This window comes from Cottoperca gobio, chromosome 10 (assembly GCF_900634415.1).
Source record: "Cottoperca gobio chromosome 10, fCotGob3.1, whole genome shotgun sequence".
NCBI lineage: Eukaryota > Metazoa > Chordata > Actinopteri > Perciformes > Bovichtidae > Cottoperca > Cottoperca gobio.
This window is the reverse complement of record NC_041364.1, coordinates 13,025,844-13,047,475: the sequence shown is the minus strand read 5'-3', so window position 1 is coordinate 13,047,475 and position 21,632 is coordinate 13,025,844. Positions and strand designations below refer to the sequence as shown.

General features: G+C 40.7%; 2 protein-coding genes and 3 pseudogenes across 5 annotated transcripts in view; all 5 read left to right on the top strand.

Moving 5' to 3' along the window:
• Positions 1 to 7,026, top strand: part of LOC115014759 (protocadherin alpha-3-like) — a 33,737-nt pseudogene extending 26,711 nt beyond the window's left edge.
• LOC115014750 (protocadherin alpha-C2-like) overlaps positions 1 to 21,632 on the top strand; it is a 127,835-nt gene that overhangs the window by 48,704 nt on the left and 57,499 nt on the right. The window lies entirely within an intron of this gene.
• Positions 7,682 to 10,487, top strand: LOC115014990 (protocadherin alpha-8-like). Its single transcript, XM_029442154.1, has one exon. The coding sequence runs from the start codon at positions 8,073 to 8,075 to the stop codon at positions 10,485 to 10,487; it is 2,415 nt and encodes an 804-aa protein (XP_029298014.1). The 5' UTR covers positions 7,682 to 8,072.
• LOC115014988 (protocadherin alpha-9-like) lies at positions 11,818 to 13,024 on the top strand (annotated as a pseudogene).
• Positions 15,341 to 21,587, top strand: LOC115014987 (protocadherin alpha-8-like; annotated as a pseudogene).

Sequence of the window (21,632 nt, the reverse complement as noted above, 5' to 3'; positions counted from 1 at the left end):
GCAGAGACTTCTTTACCAGGAGTGAAATTCGCATTATCTGAAGCAACTGATGTAGATGTGGGGAAAAATGGAGTCAGTACTTACAAATTAAGCCACAATGAGCATTTCTCTTTAGGCGGTGCACAAAGCGGGAGACAGTGTGTCTGCTGAGTTAGTGTTGCAGAAAGCTTTAGACCGAGAGAAGCAGCATGTGATCACCATGACACTGACCGCTGTCGATGGAGGAAATCCTCCGAAATCAGGCACCTCACAGCTCGTTGTTAATGTTTTAGACGTTAATGATAACATTCCGATATTCAGCGAGACTTTGTATAAGACAAAAATGTCCAGAAAACACGCCACTGGGCACAATAGTAATTGCTGTGAACGCAACCGATGCAGACGATGGCCTGAACAGTGAGATTGTGTATTCACTGAGAAGCAAAGATCAAAATCACGTACTTGATATCTTTGAAATTGAGAGTCAGACGGGTGTCATTAAGGTAAAAGGCAACATAGACTTTGAAGAAAAAAAGGCTTTTGAGATACGTGTAGAGGCCAGTGATAAAGGGCAGCCTCCAATGTCCGCTCACTGTAAAGTTCTGGTAGAAGTGGTGGACGCAAATGATAACGCTCCTGAGATCACTGTGACGTCACTACACACTACAGTGAAAGAGGACGCTGGTGTCGGTACTGTAGTGGCTCTCGTGTCAGTCCTCGATAGGGACGGTGGGAACAACGGTGAAGTGAACATTCTAATTAATAATGAAGGTTCCACTCAAACTCGAAACAAACTACAAAAATTATTATTCTTTGTTAGTTGACGGACCTCTAGACAGAGAGAGTGTCTCTAACTACAACATCACCATAGTTGCCACTGATAAAGGAACCCCGTCACTCTCCAGCACAAGTGTACTGTCTATACACGTTTCTGATGTAAATGACAATCCACCCCTGTTCCAAGAGCCTATAATTAATGTGTACGTGAAAGAGAATAGTCCAGTTGGAGCAATTATTAAAACAGTGACTGCTACTGATGCTGACGTTGACCAGAACAGACAGGTTAGCTATTTATTTTTACAAAGTAACAGTAACCAGTTATCTACAATGGTGAACATCAACTCAGAGACTGGAGATATAGTCAGCCTGCAGTCTTTTAACTTCGAGGAGCTAAAAACGTTTCAGTTCAAAGTTCAGGCCACAGACTCTGGTGTTCCTCCGCTCAGCAGCAACGTGACTGTGAACGTTTTAATTCTGGATGAAAATGACAATAATCCAACAATTCTCGCGCCCTATTCTGAGCACGTTAACAGTGAGAGCATCCCCTATTCTGCTGAAGCGGGATACTTTGTGGCAAAGATCCGGGCTGTAGACGCAGACTCTGGATACAATGCGCTGCTTTCTTATCACCTCTCTGAGCCCAAAGGGAAACAACCTCTTCCGGATCGGAACCAGTACCGGAGAAATCAGGACTAAGAGGAGAATGAGTGACAATGACCTGAAAACTCACCCCTTGGTGGTGTTGGTGTCTGATAACGGAGAACCCTCCCTGTCAGCTACTGTGTCTATAGACTGTGGTGGTGGTTGAAAGCACAGCTGACATCCAGACTCAGTTCAGACATGTGCCCATAAAGGAGGACAGCTTCTCTGATTTAAACCTGTATCTGCTGATCGCCATTGTGTCGGTGTCAGTGATCTTTCTGCTGAGCCTCATCAGTTTAATAGCTGTCAAATGCCACAGGACAGACGGCAGTTTCAGCAGGTACAGCGCCCCAATGATCACCACCCACCCTGACTGGGAGCTGGTCTTACTCTAAATCTACTCAGCAGTACGACGTGTGTTTCAGCTCAGACACACTGAAGAGTGACGTAGTGGTTTTCCCCGCACAGTTCCCGCCTATAGATGGTGAACTGATCAGTATTAACGGAGGAGACACTTATACCAGAACTCAGACTTTACCCACCAAAGACAAGGTAAGAAAACTATGAAAAAGCAACACGTTTCATGTTATGTGCAATTTAATTCGGCTGAGAATTAACATGTTCCTCCATGTTACTTTTTACTTATGTATTCCATGAAATTACTTTTTGATAACTTTCCACACTGTATTTGCAAATATGTATTCAGGAACGTATATGGGCTAAATCAGGGGGTCACCAACCTTTTTGATAGCTGAGAGCTACTTCAAGGGTGCTGAACAATACGAAAGGCTACTTGTTTGATACAAACTTCGTGAATAACATAGTTGCACGGTTCACCTTTAATGATAATATTATCATTAATAATAATAATCATAATACATATTCATATATGTGAAGAGACTTTAATTATTACTCACATTTATTATTAACAACTGATTTACCATGGTAGGAAAAACATATATTTAAACTTATTTATTTATGTTCTCCTTCTATTTCAACATTTGAAAGTCAGAGTTATCACATCTCTGATGTTTTTGTAAATATCATTTATTGACAGTTTTTATATGAATGAGAACATTTGTAGCATTTTGTTCAAAATCACACCAGTTATATTTTAGTTACAAAGTATCACTTCTGTAAAGAAATTAAGGAAATCATTAAATGTCACATCTTCAAATCATATCCTGTTTGTACAAACCACTAACTTTGTAACATCGCAGAGTGGAGATGACATAAGAACCTTTCTTCTCGTCTTAGAACAGTGTTTTCAATAACCATCATTGCACCTTTCAAGACCTCTCCGTCTGAAAAGGCTTTCTTGTACTTTATTTAAAAATGTGAGGCTCTCCTAAATGAAGCTTCTGATGCTTTTGTGACTTGTTCACCGGCCTCGTGAAAAGAGATGCTGCTGCTCAAAGCTGCCTTTAACTCACGGCTTGTTCTGCCCGCAGTGCTGCAGGTGTGTAGTTAGTTAGTTAGTTAGTTAGTTAGTTAGTTAGCATGGTAGCTTTTGTAACACGTACCGAAGTGTCTCCACAATGTGCCGCTTTGCCGTCGCCCCGCAAATGACACATACACACTTTTCTTTCGCTGTTGTAAAAAATAATTCTTCCTCCCAATCATTGTGAAAATAGTTCGTTTTCTTTCGCTTTTCTGCCATGTTTAGCGTAAAAAACTCACCTAGCGCCCCATCGTAGCTGCTCTCAGCAAAAAATGGGAAATTGAGATTTGGCTTACGGCAGAGTTCATACTACATAAAACATTTTTGTTTTTTTAATTCTATATTCAATATTGTCATTTTAAATCTTAAATTACACTTAATAATTCAAATATTATTGATTTTTTACAGCAAAACAATTAAATACATATTTTAGACGGAGCTCTGTGGTGACTAGTGCTATTTTTTAGAAGATGCTCTGCGGGCGACTCACGTAGTCCCAGCGTTGGCTACCCCTGGGCTAAGGTAATGACAATATGGAAGTTAACATACAGTAAGCCTATCATTTATTTTTGTTTTCATGTGTATGTCGTTGTCCATGGTGCTGAAGTAAACGCCAGAGTGTGTTGTGTGCTGTCTGGAGGGTAATTTACGAAAGTGTAATAAAATAATATAATACAATAATCACTTATGATGCAACATATTTTCTTTTAAATGTATGATACTTTACTTACCACCAACAATGAAACGTTATGATGAAACATGCATTAGTATAGATGCATCAATATGTATTTCACTTTACTTAACACATACAATGATCATTTATGATACTGCATTTACTATTAAAGCAGACTATGAGTCCTTAATACAGTTAATTGTTGATGGTGAGTATAGGTATTCAGAATGCATTATAAGCCTCATCAGTAAAACTCTTGTTTAAGAGCATCCACATAAAGACAGACACTTAAACTTATAATTCATTTTAAATTACATCTATAATATGTTATGACTGTTGAGATAGTGCATCAGAGAGCACTATGTGTGTGTATAAGTAGCATAAAGTATTATAAATGCATCATAACTCACTGTGATACCCTCACAATGCACTTTAGATGTGGTTGTTATAGAAAGTGTTAACAAGTTATCTTCTAAATATCTGGATCTATTGAGATGTGATATCTACCAGATTTCTCCACAATTAAAGAAGGTGTCTGTCTACATAATCCTGTTACCTTAGTCCATAATCTTCACAATAATTGGAGAAATGCAGTACGGTTTATTTATTTGTTATATTTTATTTTTTATCCAGTTTCTTTTACAAATATGAATCTGTGAATACGTTAATAAGGCAGCTGTATGTGCTGTGTTCTTGTCAGCTGTACTTTACTTAATAATTCAAAAGAATATAGGTGATTATTCTGTTTCTAGTGGTAAATGTAGTTATTTCAAAAGACCACACGGGGACATTGTAGACCATCGCATTTTCATGTTCCTCTTGGTTGCTTCAGGCTCCTCCCAGATTCAGAGGATGATGATGTTTCGCAGGGCTTTGTTACAAAGAGACGCAGTGCAAGAATTGATTGTGTGGCCATCAGTTTATTTTAGCAAGGAAACTGAATTTGACGGAATTTTGGAGATTGGAATCCATATGCTCTGTTCACGTTGGATACAAATATGTCTCTGCCGAGGATATGGAGCCCTTTTGGGATTTATATAGTGGTTGTTCTTCTGGATTGTTGCTGGGAAGCGGTATCCGGACAGCTCTCTTACTCTGTATCAGAGGAGGTAAACCCGGGGACTTCTGTGGGAAATATTGCTAAAGATCTAAACCTTAATGTTCACGACCTGGAGGCACGTATGTTTCAGATTGTAAGCGGATCAAAAAGAAAATACTTCGATGTAAATCTGAAAACGGGTGCTCTTTATGTCAATGAAAGAATAGACCGCGAGGAGCTTTGTGCGAGGGCTATAAAATGTAGCGTCGATGTAGAGGCCGTGATCAACAATCCACTGAAGCTTTACCGTTTGGAGGTAAATATAGTCGATATTAATGATAATGCACCATATTTCCCTGAGACTTTGCAGTCTCTAAACATTGCTGAAAGTACTGCGCCAGGAGGAAAATTTGGATTTATAGGGGCGTCAGATCTCGATGTTAGTAAGAATAGTGTTAGTACATACAAGCTAAGTCCAAATGATTACTTTTCTTTAGAGGTTCACAAAGGGGGAGAGAGTGTGTCTGCCGAGCTCGTGCTTCAGAAGGGTTTAGACCGAGAAAAGCAACGTACTGTAAGACTTACTGTGACGGCTGTCGACGGTGGGAATCCACCAAAATCAGGAACGTCTCAAATCATCATCAATGTTTTAGATAATAACGACAACGCTCCGGTTTTCAGTAGTTCATTATACAAAGCACAGATTTCGGAGAACTTAGCAGTAGGAAAAACTGTTATAGTTATGAATGCAACAGACGCAGATGAGGGATTAAATGCTGAAATAGAATATTCATTAAGAAGTAAAGGACAGGATCACATTTTAGATATATTTGAAATTGATTCCAAGTCAGGTGCAATTTTAATCAAGGGTAAGATAAACTATGAAGAAAATCCTGCCTTTGAGATTCATGCACAGGCCAGTGACAAAGGGCAGCCTCCGATGTCTGCTCATTGTAAGGTGCTGGTAGAAGTGGTGGACCTAAACGACAACGCTCCTGAGATCACTGTGACGTCACTATTGAACACAGTGAAGGAGGACGCAGAAGTAGGAACTGCTATAGCACTTGTTTCTGTGCTGGACAAAGATGGTGGGAAAAACGGTGTAGTAAAAGCTGTCATTGCAAATGATGCTCCCTTTAAATTGGACACAAATTACAAGAATTATTATTCGTTGGTAGTTAATGGTCAGCTTGACAGAGAGACTATGGCCGAGTACCATGTCGTTATCGTAGCGACTGATGAAGGGACTCCACCTCTCTCCAGCACCAACATAGTGACAGTTCAAGTTGCTGATGTTAATGATAACCCGCCTCGATTCTCGGAGCCGCTGGTTAATGTGTTTGTTAAAGAGAACAGTCCAGTAGGAGCAGTTATTAAAACAGTGACTGCAGTTGATGCCGATATCAGTCAAAATGGTCAGGTGAGCTATTCTATTTTACAAAGTAAAAGTAACTCAGTCCCGTTATCGACAATGTTGAACATCAACTCAGAGACTGGCGATATAGTCAGCCTGCAGTCTTTTAACTACGAGGAGTTAAAATCGTTTCAGTTCAAAGTTCAGGCCACAGACTCTGGTGTTCCTCCGCTCAGCAGCAACGTGACTGTGAACGTTTTAATTCTGGATGAAAATGACAATAATCCATCAGTTCTCGCGCCCTATTCTGAGCACGTTAACAGTGAGAGCATCCCCTATTCTGCTGAAGCGGGATACTTTGTGGCAAAGATCCGGGCTGTAGACGCAGACTCTGGATACAATGCGCTGCTTTCTTATCACCTCTCTGAGCCCAAAGGGAACAACCTCTTCCGGATCGGAACCAGCACCGGAGAAATCCGGACTAAGAGGAGAATGAGTGACAATGACCTGAAAACTCACCCCTTGGTGGTGTTGGTGTCTGATAACGGAGAACCCTCCCTGTCAGCTACTGTGACTATAGATGTGGTGGTGGTTGAAAGCACAGCTGACATCCAGACTCAGTTCAGACATGTGCCCATAAAGGAGGACAGCTTCTCTGATTTAAACCTGTATCTGCTGATCGCCATTGTGTCGGTGTCAGTGATCTTTCTGCTGAGCCTCATCAGTTTAATAGCTGTCAAATGCCACAGGACAGACGGCAGTTTCAGCAGGTACAGCGCCCCAATGATCACCACCCACCCTGACGGGAGCTGGTCTTACTCTAAATCTACTCAGCAGTACGACGTGTGTTTCAGCTCAGACACACTGAAGAGTGACGTAGTGGTTTTCCCCCCACAGTTCCCGCCTGTAGATGGTGAACTGATCAGTATTAACGGAGGAGACACTTATACCAGAACTCAGACACTACCCAACAAAGACAAGGTAAGAAAACTATAACAAAAACAAAAAACTTGCATAAACTCCCGAGTGTTGAGGCTGAGAATTACGCTCCTTGTTTTGCTTTTCTTGTATATGAAGTGAAATTACTTTGTGATACATTTCCACCTTGTATTCATACATGTGTTGTTTGGATTAGGACTTGTGTGGAAATGTAACGTGGTACCATACATGAGCCAGAGCAACGATGACAGTATTTGAAGTTCATAAGCCTTTCACACTACCCTTAAAATGTAGGCCGCTATCAATTGTACTGAAATAAGCACTACAGTGTGGTGTGTGGGGTCTGGAGAGTGCAACGACCAAAATGTGTCTGATGGAAAAATGATAGGCTAGTTTCATGACATAAATGTTTAGATGTTATGGGGGAAATATTTGAATGTACTCAAGAAGGGTGGAAACCTCTTTTCACAACAGTTAGGGAATACACTTCAGTAGCTTATTTCATTATATTCAATTTATTTCCTTTTTTCCTTTTACAAAATTGGGAAATATTGCAATTGTCATTGGCATTTACCAGCTACAATTATTGCTGTATCTTTAGTGTATTGTAAAGTTTTAATCGTGATATGTCATGTTTTACTTGTCGTAGGTTTCTATGTGGCACATCAGTTAACATGTCTATTGGTATGGATAACAAACAAGTTAGAAAGTGTGTGTGTGTGTGTGTGAGAGAGAGAGAGAGAGAGAGAGAGAGAGAGGAGAGAGAGAGAGAGAGAGAGAGAGAGAGAGAGAGAGAGAGAGAGAGAGAGAGAGAGAGAGAGAGAGAGAGAGAGAGATAATTAAAGAGAATTATTTCGAAAGAAATTCGTTGATTGTGAACGTTTGAAATACTTAACCACAATTATATTTGTTATCATGAAATTGCTCCGTTTACACAGCTGGTTCGTTGTTTCTTTGTTATTGTCGGAGATTGAATGCAGTTATTTCACATCACCACAAGGGGACATTGTAGACCATGACATCTGTACGTTATTTCAAGATGCACAAGACTCCTCCCAGAAACAGAGGATGATGATGATGTTCTCTGGGCTTTGTTACATAGAGACGAAGGGCGAGAGAGAAAATGGTGAAAACATATTCCAGCCGGCTGATAGAAATGCAAGACACTGGACTGTTACGTTGATTTTAATATGACTGTTTGACGGGAGTGCTTGGACTAGGATTAATGCCTGTTTTTGGGTTGGAAGCAATCATGTATTTCTCAAGCAGAACGCTTTTTCGGTTTTATCTTGCGATTGTGCTGCTGAATTATTGCTGGGAAGCGGTGACTGGACAGCTCTCGTATTCCGTATCAGAGGAGGTAAACCCGGGGACTTCTGTTGGGAATATCGCCAAGGATCTAAATCTAAATGTCCAGGATTTAGAGTCTCGTATGTTTCAGATAGTTGCTGGATCAAAGAGGAAATATTTCGATGTAAATATAAAAACTGGTGTTCTTTATGTCAATGAAAGAATAGACCGCGAGGAGCTTTGTTCGAAGGCTACAAAATGTAGTGTTGACGTAGAGGCCGTGATCAACAATCCACTGAAGCTTTACCGTTTAGAGATAACTATAATAGATATTAATGATAATGCACCCATTTTCTCTGAGCAATTGCAGTCACTTAACATTGCCGAACATTCTTTACCGGGGGTGAAATTTGGACTGATAGAGGCATCAGATTTGGATGTTGGAAAGAACAGTGTTAATACATATAAGCTTAGCAATAATGATTATTTTTCTTTAGAAATTCACAAAGGGGGAGATAGCGTGTCCGCTGAGTTAGTACTGCAGAAATCGTTAGACCGAGAGCATGACTCTATAATAAAACTCACACTAACTGCAGTGGATGGAGGAAATCCAACCAGATCGGGAACCTCACAAATAATTATCAACGTCTTGGATACTAACGATAACCATCCTGTTTTCAGTAGATCTTTGTACAAAATTCTAATTTTTGAAAACTTGCCAACGGGGTCTACTGTGATTATTCTTAATGCAACAGACGCAGATGAGGGTTTAAACAGTGAAATAGAATATTCTTTAAGAAAGAAAGGCCAGGATCGTGTTTTAGACTTATTTCAAATTGATTCCAAGTCAGGTGAAATTTTAATCAAGGGTAAGATAAACTATGAAGAAAATCCTGCCTTTGAGATTCATGCACAGGCCAGTGACAAAGGGCAGCCTCCGATGTCTGCTCATTGTAAGGTGCTGGTAGAAGTGGTGGACCTAAACGACAACGCTCCTGAGATCACCGTGACGTCACTATTGAACACAGTGAAGGAGGACGCAGAAGTAGGAACTGCTATAGCACTTGTTTCTGTGCTGGACAAAGATGGTGGGAAAAACGGTGTAGTAAAAGCTGTCATTGCAAATGATGCTCCCTTTAAATTGGACACAAATTACAAGAATTATTATTCGTTGGTAGTTAATGGTCAGCTTGACAGAGAGACTATGGCCGAGTACCATGTCGTTATCGTAGCGACTGATGAAGGGACTCCACCTCTCTCCAGCACCAACATAGTGACAGTTCAAGTTTCTGATGTTAATGATAACCCGCCTCGATTCTCGGAGCCGCTGGTTAATGTGTTTGTTAAAGAGAACAGTCCAGTAGGAGCCGTTATTAAAACAGTGACTGCTGTTGATGCCGATATCAGTCAAAATGGTCAGGTGAGCTATTCTATTTTACAAAGTAAAAGTAACTCAGTCCCGTTATCTACAATGTTGAACATCAACTCAGAGACTGGCGATATAATCAGCCTGCAGTCTTTTAACTACGAGGAGTTAAAATCGTTTCAGTTCAAAGTTCAGGCCACAGACTCTGGTGTTCCTCCGCTCAGCAGCAACGTGACTGTGAACGTTTTAATTCTGGATGAAAATGACAATAATCCAACAATTCTCGCGCCCTATTCTGAGCACGTTAACAGTGAGAGCATCCCATATTCTGCTGAAGCGGGATACTTTGTGGCAAAGATCCGGGCTGTAGACGCAGACTCTGGATACAATGCGTTGCTTTCTTATCACCTCTCTGAGCCCAAAGGGAACAACCTCTTCCGGATCGGAACCAGCACCGGAGAAATCAGGACTAAGAGGAGAATGAGTGACAATGACCTGAAAACTCACCCCTTGGTGGTGTTGGTGTCTGATAACGGAGAACCCTCCCTGTCAGCTACTGTGACTATAGACGTGGTGGTGGTTGAAAGCACAGCTGACATCCAGACTCAGTTCAGACATGTGCCCATAAAGGAGGAGAGCTTCTCTGATTTAAACCTGTATCTGCTGATCGCCATTGTGTCGGTGTCAGTGATTTTTCTGCTGAGCCTCATCATTTTAATAGCTGTCAAATGCCACAGGACAGACGGCAGTTTCAGCAGGTACAGCGCCCCAATGATCACCACCCACCCTGACGGGAGCTGGTCTTACTCTAAATCTACTCAGCAGTACGACGTGTGTTTCAGCTCAGACACACTGAAGAGTGACGTAGTGGTTTTCCCCCCACAGTTCCCACCTGTAGATGGTGAACTGATCAGTATTAACGGAGGAGACACTTATACCAGAACTCAGACACTACCCAACAAAGACAAGGTAAGAAAACTATGAAAAAACAATACGTTTGTTATGTGCCACTTTATTCTCCCAGTGCTGCTGCTGAGAACATGTCCCCTCCATGATCCTTCTTTTCTTATATTTAAAATGAAATTATTTTGTGACGCTTTAAAAGTTTATTAGTAAATACATTGTTTAATGTGAATCAGAAGATGGGCTAGAGTAATAGGAATATTGAAGTTAACATGCAGTAAGCCTCTCATTCATTTTTCCGAGAGCACGCAATGTGTATGTCGTTGTCCATGGTGCTGAAATATGCGCCACATTTTTTTGTGCATGCGTGTGGTGGTGTGCTGTGTGGAGGGTAACTCAGACTTTACCTAATAAATCGAAAACGTTTTATGCAATTACGTACTCAGGCATTTTATTATACTACAATTATGTCAAGAATTGTGCAGGAATCGATGCAGTTTCGTGCCATATTGACTACACAATTACAAAAAATATCACTTTAGATTGATGTAGAATAGAAATAGTAAAATATAAAGTATGTCGATGTAAGCCTGTTGTAACTGTGTTGGTGGACTTTCTCATCTCAGTCAATACTTGCTGCAGATTTGTTTTGACGTGTAACGTCGCTATATGTGGTGCTCAACACACGTTTCCGGTTGTTGTCCTAAACCACAGAACAAAAATAAAGCTGTGCTCCATAATATGAACACTTTGTGATATAGTGCAGTATTTGCAAGCCCGTCTCCTAGAAATTACGTTTATCTAAGTATTCATATTATTGGCAATAATTATTTTATAATAAATTTCATAATTTATCAGCAACTTTAATCTCAGAATGTTATTTGCTTACAACAAAATTAGGAGAAACACATTATCAAACTGATTCGTGTCTGGCTAGTGCACAATGTTTTCTTTTTTTCTTTTTGTATTTACTAAACTAAATTCCTGAAAAGAGGACATTTTCAATACCTCCGTCTGTAACCACATCAGCTGACACCTCAAATGTTGACCTAGTTTCTTTAATATGTCAAATTATTTAAATAAATAAAAATACCAAAGTATAAAAGGAAACTTTATACTGTTATGCTGACTCTTCCTTGACATATGCAGTGGCTTGGCTAAGTGCTCAAGGGCGAATCAACAATGTAAGAGTCTGCTAATATTGTAATATGTTTATGTTCAATGTAGTTCTTACAAGTGTCCACAAGGAGACATTGTAGACCATCACATTTAAACTTCATCTTTGGTGGCTCGGGGCTCCTCCCAGAATCAGAGAACCATGTTTCTCCGGCGATTGAAACAAAGAGACTCAGAGGGCGAATGACAACGATGAGAAGAGCGTTTTCTTATTGTAGAGGAAATATACCGAAAAACGTTTTTCGTTGTTCAGTTTAATTCCTTGATTTTGAGTGACCTTATTGGCCGAATCTGTCTGCCTTTTCCTCTATATATGGAATAATGCATTTTCCGATCGGAACGAGCTCTGCGTGGATATATCTCTTGGTCGTGCTGCTGGATTGTTGCTGGGATGCGGTGTCTGGGCAGCTCTCTTACTCCGTCTCAGAGGAGGTAAATCTGGGGACTGTTGTCGGAAATATCGCTAAAGATCTGAACATCAATGTCCAGGATTTGGAGCCCCGCATGTTTCAGATCGTTGCAGGATCAAAGAGGAAATATCTCGAGGTAAATCTAAAGACTGGTGCCCTGTACGTTAATGAGAGAATAGATCGAGAGGAGCTCTGCGGCTACGAACCGAAATGTTCTCTCAAGTGTAGAAGCAGTTATTAACAACCCTTTAAAACTGTACCGGATTGAAATAATCGTTTTAGATGTGAACGATAATTCCCCGTCATTTCTCAGCACATCACAAGTAATCGACATAACTGAGAGTACAGCAGCTAGGGGCAACATTTCCTCTGCATCCCGCTGAAGATGCAGATGTCGGTAAAAATACTGTAAATAGCTACAAGCTTAGCCAAAATGAACACTTCTCTCTGGCTACACATAAAGGGGAGAGCGTATCTCCTGAATTACTGCTTCAGAAAGTTTTAGACAGAGAAAAACAGTCTGTGATCCGGCTCACACTGACCGCTATTGATGGAGGAACTCCTGCTAAATCAGGCACAATGATAATTATAGTTAATGTATTGGACATTAATGATAATCATCCTGTATTCAGTCAAACTCTGTATAAAGCCAGTGTGTATGAGAATGCAAAAATAGGGACATCGATAATAACAATAAATGCTACTGATTTAGATGCAGGACAAAATGGACAAGTGTTATATTCGTTCAGTAAAGTAGGCCGAGGGAAACAAACTGATCTGTTTGATATAGATGAAAAAACTGGAACTGTAACAAATAAAAAGAATATAGACTTTGAAGAAAATAATGCTTTTGAGATTCGAGTTCAAGCCAGTGATGGAGCTTCTTCTCCTCTCACCTCAAATGCCAAATTATTGATTGAAGTTCTCGACATCAATGACAATGCACCTGAAATTTCAGTTACATCTCTGTTAAACACCGTGAAGGGAAGATGCATCCATAGGCACCGCCATTGCACTTGTTTCAGTGCTTGATAAAGACGGAGGTAACAATGGGATGGTGAACTGTAAAATATCCTCTAATGTTCCTTTTAAATTAGATTCAAATTATAAGAATTACTATTCGTTGGTGGTGGACGGTCCTCTTGACAGAGAGAGCGCATTCTCAATACAATATCAGCATCACTGCTACTGATGAGGGCAGCCCCCCTCTCTCCAGCACGAGCGTTATTAATATTCACGTCTCAGATGTAAATGATAACAAACCTCTATTCACAGAAAACATAATCAATGTATTTGTGAAAGAAAACAGTCCAGTAGGAGCAGTTATAAAAGCAGTTTCAGCAATTGATGCAGACAACGATCAAAATGGTCACGTGAGCTATTCATTTTTACAAAGCAACAGTAACTCGTTGCCACTCTCGACAATGTTGAACATCAACTCAGAGACTGGAGATATAGTCAGCCTGCAGTCATTTAACTATGAGGAGTTAAAATCGTTTCAGTTCAAAGTTCAGGCCACAGACTCTGGTGTTCCTCCGCTCAGCAGCAACGTGACTGTGAACGTTTTAATTCTGGATGAAAATGACAATAATCCATCAGTTCTCGCGCCCTATTCTGAGCACGGCTCCGTAACAGTGAGAGCATCCCATATTCTGCTGATGCAGGATACTTTGTGGCAAAGATCCGGGCTGTAGACGCAGACTCTGGATACAATGCGCTGCTTTCTTATCACCTCTCTGAGCCCAAAGGGAACAACCTCTTCCGGATCGGAACCAGCACCGGAGAAATCAGGACTAAGAGGAGAATGAGTGACAATGACCTGAAAACTCACCCCTTGGTGGTGTTGGTGTCTGATAACGGAGAACCCTCCCTGTCAGCTACTGTGTCTATAGACGTGGTGGTGGTTGAAAGCACAGCTGACATCCAGACTCAGTTCAGACATGTGCCCATAAAGGAGGACAGCTTCTCTGATTTAAACCTGTATCTGCTGATCGCCATTGCATCGGTGTCAGTGATCTTTCTGCTGAGCCTCATCAGTTTAATAGCTGTCAAATGCCACAGGACAGACGGCAGTTTCAGCAGGTACAGCGCCCCAATGATCACCACCCACCCTGACGGGAGCTGGTCTTACTCTAAATCTACTCAGCAGTACGACGTGTGTTTCAGCTCAGACACACTGAAGAGTGACGTAGTGGTTTTCCCCCCACAGTTCCCGCCTGTAGATGGTGAACTGATCAGTATTAACGGAGGAGACACTTATACCAGAACTCAGACACTACCCAACAAAGACAAGGTAAGATATTACATGTTTTAATCCATTGCTGCACTTTTTCAATCGAAGGTAGACAATTATCTACAATAAAGTGCAGTTTTATTAGTGTTATATTAAACAGATGTTTCTTATGTTGCGTTCAAGAAACCGCCATGCAGTTACACGGACTCTTTCTTTTTTATTCAGACGGAATTAATATCAAGTAAAAGTATTCAATGATATCAAGCTCGTAGTTTGATATTATATAGTGTGGCCTGCTTTTTTCATTTGTTGATGTTGTTTTACATTGCAGTCATGTTTGGCTGCTGAGTTGCATTCTCTGTGTGAGTCGCTATCCGTAGAGCTGAACTATTATTTTTTTTCAAACTTGCCCTTAATTCCCAGAACAGGATGCAAAACCAAACAGCGTTAAAAGGCAGTGTTTTATATATATTTCCAAGTGTATTTTGCACAACTTTTGAACAATATGTTACATATTTCATATTGTATCTTCAAGGTAACTATTTCGATGTAATATTTTCTTTCACTTTGCTCTTTAGTTAAAAAAATAATAATAATTCAGTGCATTTCTATATGCACCACTACAAATAACTGATTGTCAGCGTTGTCAGGCTATTGCTTGACATTTCAGTTAATTTCTAAAGACAGGCTGTATTCCAAATAACATTTTAGTCATAAAATGTACATTTCAGTAATCAGTGGCGTGAACGTGTTTCTATATTATTTGACCTTTTATTCGTGTAATCGCTTAAGGTTTGAAGAAAAGTGTGAATGTTTACACATGTACAATGTTTTTACGTTAGTGTAGTAATGAAATATGTCCACAAGGGGACACTATAGACCATCACATTTGGACGGTTTCTTCAGTGGTTTAGGGCTCCTCCCATAGTCAGTGGATGATGCATCTCTGGGCTTTGTTTCAAAGAGAGGTCGGACGACAAAGAACTGTTCTCTTGTTTGGTCGTGGAAATGCTGTGATATTTGTTTGGAAAATCTTCCTCGATCTTGATCTTGTGGTTGTTGTTGTTAGGCATCATCCAGATTTGCCTACATGCTCCTTCTCGATGACTGGAATAATGAATTTGCGGAGCAGAACGAGCTCTGCGTGGATATATCTCTTGGTCGTGCTGCTGGATTGTTGCTGGGATGCGGTGTCTGGGCAGCTCTCTTACTCCGTCTCAGAGGAAGTAAATCTGGGGACTGTTGTCGGAAATATTGCTAAAGATCTGAACATCAATGTCCAGGATTTGGAGCCCCGCATGTTTCAGATCGTTGCAGGATCAAAGAGGAAATATCTCGAGGTAAATCTAAAGACTGGCGCCCTGTACGTTAATGAGAGAATAGATCGAGAGGAGCTCTGCGGCTACGAACCAAAATGTTCTCTCAGTGTAGAAGCAGTTATTAATAATCCTTTAAAACTGTACCGGATTGAAATAATCGTTTTAGATGTGAACGATAATTCCCCGTCATTTCTCAGCACATCACAGAAAATTGACATTAGTGAGAATACAGCAGCAGGGGCAAGATTTCCTCTGCATCCCGCTGACGATGCAGATGTCGGTAAAAATACTGTAAATAGCTACAAGCTTAGCCAAAATGAACACTTCTCTCTGGCTACACATAAAGGGGAGAGCGTATCTCCTGAATTACTGCTTCAGAAGGTTTTAGACAGAGAAAAACAGTCTGTGATCCGGGTCACACTGACCGCTATTGATGGAGGAACTCCTGCTAAATCAGGCACAATGATAATTATAGTTAATGTTTTGGACATTAATGACAATCCTCCTGTATTCAGTCAAACTCTGTATAAAGCCAGTGTGTATGAGAATGCAAAAATAGGGACATCGATAATAACAATAAATGCTACTGATTTAGATGCAGGACAAAATGGACAAGTTTTATATTCGTTCAGTAAAGTAGGCCGAGGGAAACAAACTGATCTGTTTGATATAGATGAAAAAACTGGAACTGTAACAAATAAAAAGAATATAGACTTTGAAGAAAATAATGCTTTTGAGATTCGAGTTCAAGCCAGTGATGGAGCTTCTTCTCCGATGAGCTCAAATGCCAAATTATTGATTGAAGTTCTCGACATCAATGACAATGCACCTGAAATGTCAGTTACATCTCTGTTAAACACCGTGAAGGAGGATGCGTCCATAGGCACCGCCATTGCACTTGTTTCAGTGCTTGATAAAGACGGAGGTAACAATGGGATGGTGAACTGTAAAATATCCAGTAATGTTCCTTTTAAATTAGATTCAAATTATAAGAATTACTATTCGTTGGTGGTGGACTGGTCCTCTTGACAGAGAGAGTGCATCTCAATACAATATCAGCATCACTGCTACTGATGAGGGCAGCCCCCCTCTCTCCAGCACGAGCGTTATTAATATTCACGTCTCAGATGTAAATGATAACAAACCTCTATTCACAGAAAACATAATCAATGTATTTGTGAAAGAAAACAGTCCAGTAGGAGCAATTATAAAAACAGTTTCAGCAATTGATGCAGACAACGATCAAAATGGTCACGTGAGCTATTCATTTTTACAAAGCAACAGTAACTCGTTGCCACTCTCGAACAATGTTGAACATCAACTCAGAGACTGGAGATATAGTCAGCCTGCAGTCTTTAAACTACGAGGAGTTAAAATCGTTTCAGTTCAAAGTTCAGGCCACAGACTCTGGTGTTCCTCCGCTCAGCAGCAACGTGACTGTGAACGTTTTAATTCTGGATGAAAATGACAATAATCCAACAATTCTCGCGCCCTATTCTGAGCACGTTAACAGTGAGAGCATCCCCTATTCTGCTGAAGCGGGATACTTTGTGGCAAAGATCCGGGCTGTAGACGCAGACTCTGGATACAATGCGCTTGCTTTCTTATCACCTCTCTGAGCCCAAAGGGAACAACCTCTTCCGGATCGGAACCAGCACCGGAGAAATCAGGACTAAGAGGAGAATGAGTGACAATGACCTGAAAACTCACCCCTTGGTGGTGTTGGTGTCTGATAACGGAGAACCCTCCCTGTCAGCTACTGTGTCTATAGACGTGGTGGTGGTTGAAAGCACAGCTGACATCCAGACTCAGTTCCGACATGTGCCCATAAAGGAGGAGAGCTTCTCTGATTTAAACCTGTATCTGCTGATCGCCATTGTGTCGGTGTCAGTGATCTTTCTGCTGAGCCTCATCAGTTTAATAGCTGTCAAATGCCACAGGACAGACGGCAGTTTTAGCAGGTACAGCGCCCCAATGATCACCACCCACCCTGACGGGAGCTGGTCTTACTCTAAATCTACTCAGCAGTACGACGTGTGTTTCAGCTCAGACACACTGAAGAGTGACGTAGTGGTTTTCCCCGCACAGTTCCCGCCTGTAGATGGTGAACTGATCAGTATTAACGGAGGAGACACGTACACCAGAACTCAGACTTTACCCACCAAAGACAAGGTAAGATATTAACTCGTTGCTGCGCTTTCTCTATAGGAACAGGATTAGCCACGATAAAGTGCAGATTTATTAGCGTTATTTTAAAGAGATTTGTGCTATGTAGCTGTCAAGAAACCGTGATGCATTTACACAGACTCTCTTTTTTAAGTAAGACAGAATCAATAACAAGTACAAGTAATCAAGGATATTGAGTTTGTAGTTTGACAATATGGCCTGCTGTTCATTTGTTGATGGTATTTTACATTGCACTCATTTTTGCTGATTTGCAATCTCTGTGTGAGTCGCTATCCGTGGTTCTGAACTCAACTTTCAAACTTTCCTTCAATTCCCATAACACAATGCAAAACAAAACATGGTTGAAGTGCAATGTTTTAAATATATTTACACATAACTTCTTGCACAGCTATTTTACAAAATGTTAAAAATGTCATAAAGTATCTTCACGTTAACTTTTCATTTTATCTTTGCAGTAACGTTGCTCTTCAGTAAAAAAGAAAAAGAAAAGTCACTGTATTTCTGTATTTACCATACCAAATATGTCGCTGTCACTGCTGTAACGTCTTGGCTTAAAGTATCAGTACATTTCTAAAACAAGTTGTATTACAACTAATACTTCCGAAATATAGTCAAAAATGAACTTTAGTATTCTGTTGGCTGAACGTCAGTATTCACTATTTTATCTTTAAATATTTTAATTGCTACGTGTTTAAGGAGAAATTAGAATGTTTACACATGTATAATGTAATTATGTTTGATGTATTGTGTAGTTATGACATAGGTCCACAAGGGGACACTATAGACCATCACATTTGGACGGTTTCTTTAGTGGTTTAGGGCTCCTCCCAGATTCAGCGCATGATGCATCTCTGGGCTTTGTTGCAAAGAGAGGTCGGACTACAAAGAACGGTTGTCTTGTTTGGTCGTGGAAATGCTGTGATATATGCTTGGAATATCTTCCTCAATCTTGATCGTGTGGTTATCGTGTGGCATTGTGCAGACGTGCCTATATGCTCCTTCTCGATGACTGGAATAATGAATTTGCGGAGCAGAACGAGCTCTGCGTGGATATATCTCTTGGTCGTGCTGCTGTATTGTTGCTGGGATGCGGTGTCTGGGCAGCTCTCTTACTCCGTCTCAGAGGAAGTAAATCTGGGGACTGTTGTCGGAAATATCGCTAAAGATCTGAACATCAATGTCCAGGATTTGGAGCCCCGCATGTTTCAGATCGTTGCAGGATCAAAGAGGAAATATCTCGAGGTAAATCTAAAGACTGGTGCCCTGTACGTTAATGAGAGAATAGATCGAGAGGAGCTCTGCGGCTACGAACCAAAATGTTCTCTCAGTGTAGAAGCAGTTATCAACAACCCTTTAAAACTGTACCGGATTGAAATAATCGTTTTAGATGTGAACGATAATTCCCCGTCATTTGTCAGCACGTCCCAGATAATTAACATTAGTGAGAGTACAGCAGCAGGGGCAAGATTTCCTCTGCATTCCTCTCACGATGCAGATGTCGGTAGAAATACTATAAATAGCTACAAGCTTAGCCAAAATGAACACTTCTCTCTGGCTACACACAAAGGGGAGAGCGTTAGCGCCGAATTACTGCTTCAGAAAGTTTTAGACAGAGAAAAACAGTCTGTGATCCGGCTCACACTGACCGCTATTGATGGAGGAACTCCTGCTAAATCAGGCACAATGATAATTATAGTTAATGTTTTGGACATTAATGACAATCCTCCTGTATTCAGTCAAACTCTGTATAAAGCCAGTGTGTATGAGAATGTAAAGATAGGGACATCGATAATAACAATAAATGCTACTGATTTAGATGCAGGTAAAAATGGACATGTGTTATATTCGTTCAGTGAAGTAGGCCGAGGTAAACAAACTGATATGTTTTCTATTGATGAAAAAACTGGAACTGTAACAAATAAAATAAAAATCAATTTTGAAGAAAATAATGCTTTTGAGATTCGAGTTCAAGCCAGTGATGGAACTTCTTCTCCGATGAGCTCAAATGCCAAATTGTTGATTGAAGTTCTCGACATCAATGACAATGCACCTGAAATTTCAGTTACATCTCTGTTAAACACCGTGAGGGAGGATGCGTCCATAGGCACCGCCATTGCACTTGTTTCAGTGCTTGATAAAGACGGAGGTAACAATGGGATGGTGAACTGTAAAATATCCAGTAATGTTCCTTTTAAATTAGATTCAAATTATAAGAATTACTATTCGTTGGTGGTGGACGGTCCTCTTGACAGAGAGAGTGCATCTCAATACAATATCAGCATCACTGCTACTGATGAGGGCAGCCCCCCTCTCTCCAGCACGAGCGTTATTAATATTCACGTCTCAGATGTAAATGATAACAAACCTTTATTCACAGAAAACATAATCAATGTATTTGTGAAAGAAAACAGTCCGGTAGGAGCAGTTATAAGAACAGTTTCAGCAATTGATGCAGACAACGATCAAAATGGTCACGTGAGCTATTCATTTTTACAAAGCAACAGTAACTCGTTGCCACTCTCGACAATGTTGAACATCAACTCAGAGACTGGAGATATAGTCAGCCTGCAGTCTTTTAACTACGAGGAGTTAAAATCGTTTCAGTTCAAAGTTCAGGCCACAGACTCTGGTGTTCCTCCGCTCAGCAGCAACGTGACTGTGAACGTTTTAATTCTGGATGAAAATGACAATAATCCAACAATTCTCGCGCCCTATTCTGAGCACGGCTCCGTTAACAGTGAGAGCATCCCCTATCCTGCTGAAGCGGGATACTTTGTGGCAAAGATCCGGGCTGTAGACGCAGACTCTGGATACAATGCGCTGCTTTCTTATCACCTCTCTGAGCCCAAAGGGAACAACCTCTTCCGGATCGGAACCAGCACTGGAGAAATCAGGACTAAGAGGAGAATGAGTGACAATGACCTGAAAACTCACCCCTTGGTGGTGTTGGTGTCTGATAACGGAGAACCCTCCCTGTCAGCTACTGTGTCTATAGACGTGGTGGTGGTTGAAAGCACAGCTGACATCCAGACTCAGTTCAGACATGTGCCCATAAAGGAGGAGAGCTTCTCTGATTTAAACCTGTATCTGCTGATCGCCATTGTGTCGGTGTCAGTGATCTTTCTGCTGAGCCTCATCAGTTTAATAGCTGTCAAATGCCACAGGACAGACGGCAGTTTCAGCAGGTACAGCGCCCCAATGATCACCACCCACCCTGACGGGAGCTGGTCTTACTCTAAGTCTACTCAGCAGTACGACGTGTGTTTCAGCTCAGACACACTGAAGAGTGACGTAGTGGTTTTCCCCCGCACAGTTCCCGCCTGTAGATGGTGAACTGATCAGTATTAACGGAGGAGACACTTATACCAGAACTCAGACGTTACCCAACAAAGACAAGGTAAGATTATAAAAAACGTAATAATTTTCTTGGTATGTTTCAATACGACATTACATTCACTTGTTAAAACTGCCTAAATACGTATAATCGCGTACAACTTTCTTACACTTTATAAAGACTTATGCTATGACAAATATTAATGTTATATCTATTGTGTTAAGACTTGCAGGTGTATGCACTTCCCCCCTCTGTGATGATGTACACAATATCACGTGCCCTGGTACTGAATTCAAGTTTTATATGTTGGTTCAACATATAAAAAGTAGAGTAAAGAGGGAAACATTATACAGTCTGTAATAGTTCATGGTATGTCTTATCATAATGGTATTTTGTACAAGAATAGCTATGGAATGTTGGGTCTGGAAAGGCATAGACCATGTGCCTGGTTGACTATGTTGTAATGTTTTCAAGGATGTGAAATAATTTTGTGCCGTTTGTTATCCCTAGTATTTTGTTTAACTTCAGTTCAACCATCTTCTTTGTTTCGATATTATGGTCTGTCTC

Excerpts from the sequence above, each read along its gene's own strand:
- LOC115014990 (XM_029442154.1), top strand. The coding sequence starts at position 8,073 with ATGCCTGTTTTTGGGTTGGAAGCAATCATGTATTTCTCAAGCAGAACG.